The sequence below is a fragment of the Triticum aestivum genome, chromosome 3D (genome assembly GCF_018294505.1).
Source record: "Triticum aestivum cultivar Chinese Spring chromosome 3D, IWGSC CS RefSeq v2.1, whole genome shotgun sequence".
NCBI classification, from domain to species: Eukaryota; Viridiplantae; Streptophyta; class Magnoliopsida; order Poales; family Poaceae; genus Triticum; species Triticum aestivum.
In genome coordinates this window covers 178,978,360-178,985,298 of record NC_057802.1, presented here as the reverse complement: position 1 = coordinate 178,985,298, position 6,939 = coordinate 178,978,360, and the positions used below count along the sequence as shown (strand labels likewise).

At 50.9% G+C, this 6,939-nt stretch overlaps 1 protein-coding gene across 2 annotated transcripts; it reads right to left on the bottom strand.

Moving 5' to 3' along the window:
* Window positions 1-1,426: 1,426 nt before the first annotated feature.
* On the bottom strand, window positions 1,427-3,729 carry LOC123074456 (phosphatidylinositol 4-kinase gamma 1). 2 transcript variants are annotated; one of them, XM_044497305.1, is made up of 2 exons: window positions 3,163-3,729; window positions 1,427-3,083 (listed from the first exon to the last, which is right to left on the bottom strand). In XM_044497305.1, the coding sequence occupies exon 2, from the start codon at window positions 3,008-3,010 to the stop codon at window positions 1,766-1,768; it is 1,245 nt and encodes a 414-aa protein (XP_044353240.1). In that variant the 5' UTR covers window positions 3,011-3,083; window positions 3,163-3,729; the 3' UTR covers window positions 1,427-1,765. The 2 variants fall into 2 exon arrangements, with proteins under 2 accessions (XP_044353240.1, XP_044353239.1); XM_044497304.1 differs by having other exon boundaries at window positions 1,427-3,050; window positions 3,163-3,718.
* Between the last annotated feature and the right edge of the window lie 3,210 nt (window positions 3,730-6,939).

The window sequence follows — 6,939 nt, the reverse complement described above, 5'->3', positions numbered from 1 at the left end:
CATCCCAGAGGCAGCATCGATCGGCTTCAGTTAGCAGCAGTAGCGAAGGAATCGCTCGATCGGGTTCAGTTAACAGCCATCGATCGATCGCTCGGGTTCAGTAACGCGTAGCCTGCAGTGCAATCGCTCGGGTTCAGTAAGAGCCCAACGCCTCGCTCGGGTTCAGTTAGAGCCAACGCCTCACACACACGCGCGTACGTGTACGAGAGAAACGCGCATCGCTCGGCCCCCGACCTCCCACCGTAACCGGGAACTCCCCGAAATTTTCCTCGCCCTCGCTTCTACTACGGTTTTTTCCGTCATGGACGGCCCAAAGAATGTCATGCAGCTGCGTCTCCGGCCCGCCCAGGAAGAAAAGCCCATTTTTTGTCATGATTTTTTGTCATAGAAGTAGGATCCCACCACATCTATGATGATACCGGGTTTTTTCACAATTATCGTCATAGAAGTGTCATATGTATGACAGAAAAAAACTTCGTTCGGCCCAAAATATCACGGATGTGTCTTTTTTTTAGTGGAATATTTATTTTCGCCTTTATGTCATTGATCCATACTGCACTAGTCATTGCTTCTGCTACTGCACTTCTCTCCCTGACGACTGGAGGCTCGGAACTGAAAACATCTGGTGCGATATCTTCTACTATGGCGCCGTTAATCCATTTATCAGTCCAGAAGAAACATCTATTTCTATTGCCTAACTCAACATGAGCAGCAGCATTGAGTAGACGCCTTTCATGGTTTTCCAAAGGGTTTAGTAAGATGCTCCATGCACGATTATTTGATGTGCGTGCCTTCCAAGCCCACCGCAACTGAAGCGCGGAGTTCATGATCTTTAGGTCCAGAATGCCTAGTCCTCCGCTCTATTTCGGACGACAAACTTGTTTCCAACTTAGCAAGCAGTGCCCGCCATTTACCACATCAGGGCCTTTCTAAAGGAATGCTCTGCGGATTTTGTCAATGGCCTTGAACACCCATGGCGGAGGGTCAAGGGACATTAAGTGAAAAATTGGAATGGATCTTTCTCAATAGCAGTTCTCTAGTGTTCATGAAGAAACTCTTTCTCAGTAGCAGTTCTCTAGTGTTTAGCCAGTCATTGATTAGAAACCATTTTTTTAAAAGAAAACCTATGCTTCAATTGAGAGCATGCCTTCCATAGCCAAGAGATGGCAGGGATAGTGTGACATTCTGAAGTAAGGACTTGATAGTCATTTGCCAAAGTATATGACTTAGCACCAGTAAGGTGTCTTGAGATTGGGCAAAAGCTTCCACTGAAAGAGGCAGTTGAAAGATGAAGAATGACTTTCTATTCCTAGGTATTACCTTCTAAGATTTACTTCCTCCGTATCATAATATAAGACGTTTTTCAGTTGAATTTGAACTGCAAAAACGCCTTATACCATGATACAGAGGTAGTAATAGTCTTGAATGATCCTAATTGAGTTGCTTTATAGTTTTAAAGGTGAGGTGAATCAACTGGAGCCACCCAGCTACCGTCCGGCACGAGCTGTTAGTTGTCCAATGCATTGTGTTGGCATCGCTGCAACGTTTGGTGTCAGCCTCTTCGGAAGATGGTTCCAGAGCTGCATGCTCCCCATAGCATGTTACGGCACAAGCTCACGTACACGTACGGCCTCGATCAATGTACGCACACACACATATAACACGCAAGGCTTCTCTCTTTGGTTAAATCACCACCACACACGTATGCATACACATTTACACCCTGCGTGCAGATCGTACGTACGTTTCATCACAGTCGTCGGCGTTAATTCAGCGCGACGCCAGCCCCGCGCTTCTTGTCCTCGAACGCCGGCGGCAGCAGCTGCTCAAACTTCTCCATGAACGCCACCCACTCCTCGCCACCCAGCACCCCGAACGACACGCGCTTCGGCGACTGGGTGTCGATGGAGTCCACGGCCTTCTTGCAGAGGGCCTCGAGCGCGCTCAGCCCCTCCTCCGCCGACGAGAACTCGCGGGTCATCATGTCGCCGATGTCAGCCAGGCAGAGCCCAGCCGCGGCCGCGCGCTGGAGGAAGACGGTGCACACGGTGAGGATCCGGATGGCCGGCTCCGTCAGGGACGGCAGCTCTTCCCGGAGCATCTCGGCGTCCTTGAAAGGGTCCAGCGACGCGATGTAGTCGAGCTCGGCGCCGGAGAATGGTCGCGACGACTGCGGCCAGTGCAGCCATTCGAAGTATGGGTCGTCGAGCTTCTCCGGGAGGCAGAGGCCGTGGTCGATCGGCACGAGCTCCAGCGGCGCCGCCGACGTGCTGCCGTCCACGGCGCAGCCGCTGGTGGGCGGATTCTTGACGAGGATGTTGCCGGCGTGGCGGTCGATATTGAGGAGGCGCACGTCGAGGATTCCGACGCGGTGCACGGAGGTCACGGAGAACCTAGATGGGCCGAGCTCGCCGGCGTCGTAGTGGTGCGCCACGAAGCGCTGGATGGACGCCACGGTTGTCTCCATCTCGGGGCGGGATATCTTGATCAGCGCAGTGGGCGCGACGCTGGCGAACCCGTCGTGGTCGAGGAGGTACGCGGCCACCTCCCGCAGCACGGCCTTGCTCTCGTAGCCGCCTCCGCCGTTGGTCGATGAAGAAGACGTCGCGTCGTCGAGCGGCTTGATCACCGCTACGTGCTCGCCGGAGCGGCCGTCCTTGAGCAGCAAAGCCCCGCCGAGGCCGCTCTGCGCTGGCACAAGCCGCGTCCCTGACGCGATGGCTCCCGCGGCCTCCGCGATGAGCTCGTGCACGCCGCGGGCGTGGCGACCCGCGACGATCTCCACGCGGGGCATCTTCTTGTCGTCGTGGGCGTCGTCAGAGGCGGGTTCGGCCACGGTGGTGAAGCACGGGGAGGAGAGACACCGGCGCTGCGGTGACAGGGCATTCCGTTCCTGATTGTCGCGTTCGAGCAGCGAGCGGTCGAGCTGGGTGACGGAGTACGGACGGTAGTGCCGGCCGCGGACGGCGGGCGGCTTGAGGTCGTGGCAGTGGCCGACCGCAATCGCCATCAGGTGATGGTGGTGGCAGTAGCCCGTGGCAAACGGCCGGCTACTCACAGATTCGATCCATGCATGAAACCAACTTCCTCAGATCATAGTATAAGGTGCATGTGCACTGTAAATTACTAAATCAATGGCGACCGGAGACACAAACGACGTACCTCGGTTTGTGTTTCTGGCTTGTTACAACATGTCAATCGAGAGCTAGCTAGCTACTACATCCAGGTCGAGTCAGTAGCAGCCGTCGCAGCCGGGAAGGGACGACAGTGACGACGGCTCGGCGGCGACGGCGGGGGCAGGCGAAGGCATTGGCTGTGCGGAATTGATTTGATACTCTTTTCCTCCACGATCAGGGTAGAAGAGCCGTACCGAATGGATCGATCAAGGCACCGTGCAGAGGGAGAAGGGGCGTGTGCTGCGCTTCCCCCGCCGGCCGGCCGGCCACCACCACCCACACCGTCGCTCGCCGCCGCCCTCTCCCGGCCCGATCTTTGATTGCTACCTCAAAGTGTTAGTTGTACACGAATCTACGCAGCTTTAGTTAATCCTTGTTCCTTCCCCTTCCTTTCTAATCTTCCCCTTCCCTCCGCTGCGTCTGGGGAAAGGAAAGGAAAGAGAAGGAGCTCTATTTTTGCAACCCCGGGGAAGCCATGGCGATGTATATAGATCGACCATCGTGCTGTTGCCTTTCTGTTTCGGCCATGGCTAAATTTGGCCCTGCCTGGCCCGTACGAGCTACCCAAGCCACGGACGCGCCGGCGGCACAACCGTTGTGAGGGTTGGAACTTGGAAGGTCGACGTCGCGAGTCGAGCGGCGGCGGGAGCCGGAAAGCCTGTGGTATGCCGGATCTTGTGGAAAGTTCTACAAGTTCTGAAGTATACTCCACTAATCTTCTTCTGTTACCATTTTAACCGGCTAATCCAAGGTTGATTCTAATAGTCGGGCATGTCTAACTTACGGGCACCCGCTGGGCTCTACAAGAAACTTTCAACCAAAAATTGCATCCGATTTTTCAACCAGAATCAACAGACTTTCAACCAAATCAAACAAACTTTCCACTTAACCAACTTCCCTTTGTTACATACTCCCTCCGTTTCTTTTTAGTCCGCACATAATAAGGTTTGGCCAAAGTCAAGCTTTATAGAGTTTGACTAATTTTATATTAAAAAATATAAACATTCACAATATGAAATTAATATTATCAGATGCATCATGAAACGTATTTTCACATTATATAGTTTTAATATTGTAGATGTTCATATTTTTTTATATAAATTTGGTTAAACTTTGTGTAGTTTGACTTTGACCAAATCTTATATGCGGAGTAAAAAGAAACGGAGGGAGTATATTCGACTTTCAACCCGAAAACATATGATAAAGTGGATTAGATTAGAGTCATGACTATGATGCTTTTTTTCGAGATAGAGAACACACAGGGGACCTGCGAGCCTATATATTAAGATGGACGCTGATAACGCCCACACGTGTGGCATACGAGACATCCGCCCACACGTTGTGTGTGGCGTGAATAGGAGGCAACAACCCACACGGGTCATGTGTGGGCGAAACTAAAACTGCCCACACGTGTGAACGCAACTACTTCGTGCCACACGCTTAACAAGTACCACTCATCCCACCCCGCGTGTGTGGAACGAAGCAAAATCTGCCCACACGTCCTGGTGCAACTACGTATTACTCGTGGGATGGCGCTTTAGTTGCCATCTGGGATGGCAAATGTAGTTGTAAAAATATGGCAACTCTCTCTATTTTGATTAAATATAGTTGTCATGTCTAATTTATGGTAGTTGCCGCGTGCAATCAAATCATAGTTGCCGTGTGTGATTAACTAATTGCCAGATGTGGTCAAACGAATAGTTGTCATGTGTGTTTACCTAGTTGCCACGTGTGGTCCAGCCATAGTTGCCATGTATGGTTAATCATAGTTGCCATGTGTGTTTACTTGGTTGCCACGTACGCGCAACTGCAGTTGCCATCTACCAACGAATCATAGTTGCCATGTGTGTTTACCTAGTTGCCGTATACGCGCAACTGCAGTTGCCATCTATCACCGTACGAGCGGCGTGTGGGTGAAAAACAGTTCGCCCACACGCACATGGACTGGTTGGTGACTGTGTGGGCAGGAACTGGTTCGCCCACACGGCGCAGCTGGCAACCGCGCGCTGTGGGTCGTGTCGGCGAGCGCTCTAACACCCACACAACACGCTATGCCTACGTGTCACTCAGATTCCTTTAGGATCCGTGCAAAACAGAATTAAGGTGGATCAAGGCGTGTGGGTGATGTGCAAATATGCCACACATGTGGGCGTTATCATTTGGGATTAAGATAGAGAGCAAGTTTTCTTTGGGAGGACCTATACATCAGATACCTGACAAAAACTTATGTTTCTATCATTTTGATTCTGAGCCGATAGATATAAAATCAAAAATTATGGAGAGGTATAGAGTTTGGGCTTGACCTACTCAAACAAGGATTAATCTCGCGAGTTCGAAATGGTGAGAACATCCAGATACAAAGGGACCAATGGATACCAAGGAGGGAGGGACTGCGAGTCGCCAAGTTTATCCGCATGTCAAGGCTTCAGATGGGTGAACCAACTCATTGACCCCATCGCCAAATGTTGGAACCAAGAGCTTGTAAACCAGATTTTTAACCCCTTCGATGCTACCGAGATCCTCAAGATTAGGATCCCACAGAGAAAGCTAGAGGATTGCATTGCGCGGCATTACGTAAAATCAGGATTATTCACAGTTAGTAGTGCGTACAGACTCGCCATGCGCCAGAAGGGGACTGGACCACAGACGTCTAGCTCAGTAGCAAGCACTGATGTCCAGAGTATATGGGAAGTCATTTGGAAAGCGAAAGTTCCTGAGAAGGTAAACATCTTTGAGTGGAGAGTGGCCACCAACACCCTAGCAACCAAATTGAACAAATGCAAGCGCACGCTAGCCACTGACAACACCTGCGATATATGTGTCAATGCAGAGGAAAACGAATACCATGCAGTGGTAGCATGCACTAAAAGCATAGCACTTCGTCAGGCCATGCGAGAACACTGGACGCTGCCGAAAGAGAAGGGATTCTGGTATACTGGGGAGGATTGGCTTCAAGGTCTACTGTGTGCATGTAGCTCTGATGAAAGGAACAAAATTTTGCTATTACTTTGGCGGGCATGGTATCTCCGGGAGAACATTGTGCATGGAAAGGGCAAAGAATCAATCTCCGGGTCTGTAGCGTTCCTGACCAGGTACGAACAAGAGGTGAAAACCGCGAGGGACAAGTTAGAAATTCCTAGGAACACTTGCAGTCTGAAATTATTTGGAGACCAGCAACCGAATCAGCCAGAGGTGCAAACCAGCCGTTGGATACCTCCACCGATAGGGATGGCAAAGCTGAACACGGATGCAGCTTATATGGCTGTCACTTGAGTGGGTGCAGGGGGTGCAATTGCGAGAAATAATCTTGGGCAGGTGTACTTCTCGATGGGGTGCTCTCTGAACCTCTGCACATCTGTGGAGGAAGCTGAGGGACTGGCTTTGTTGCAGGGGTTGCGGGAAATGTCCAAACGGTATAATGGGCCTATACTGGTTGAGGTCGACTGCTTCTCGCTATCAAATGCGGTGAAGATGGGTGCCACAAACAAATCGAGTATGTTCCCCATCATTGAGGACATTAAAGCCGTGTTAACTGCATTCAGGTCCTATAGGATTGTCTGGATCAGTAGAGAGCAGAACAAAGTTGCCCATAGCCTAGCAGCGCGAGCAAGGAATTCTGGTGACTTCGTACAATTCGGCTCAATCCCAAATGATCTGTTAGATATCTTGGCAAAAGACTCTAATGTGTCAAGGTAACCCTTTTTGGGGGCTGCTAAAAAAAGTAAGAGGGAAAGAAAAGATGACTCAAATTTGTTTCAATTTC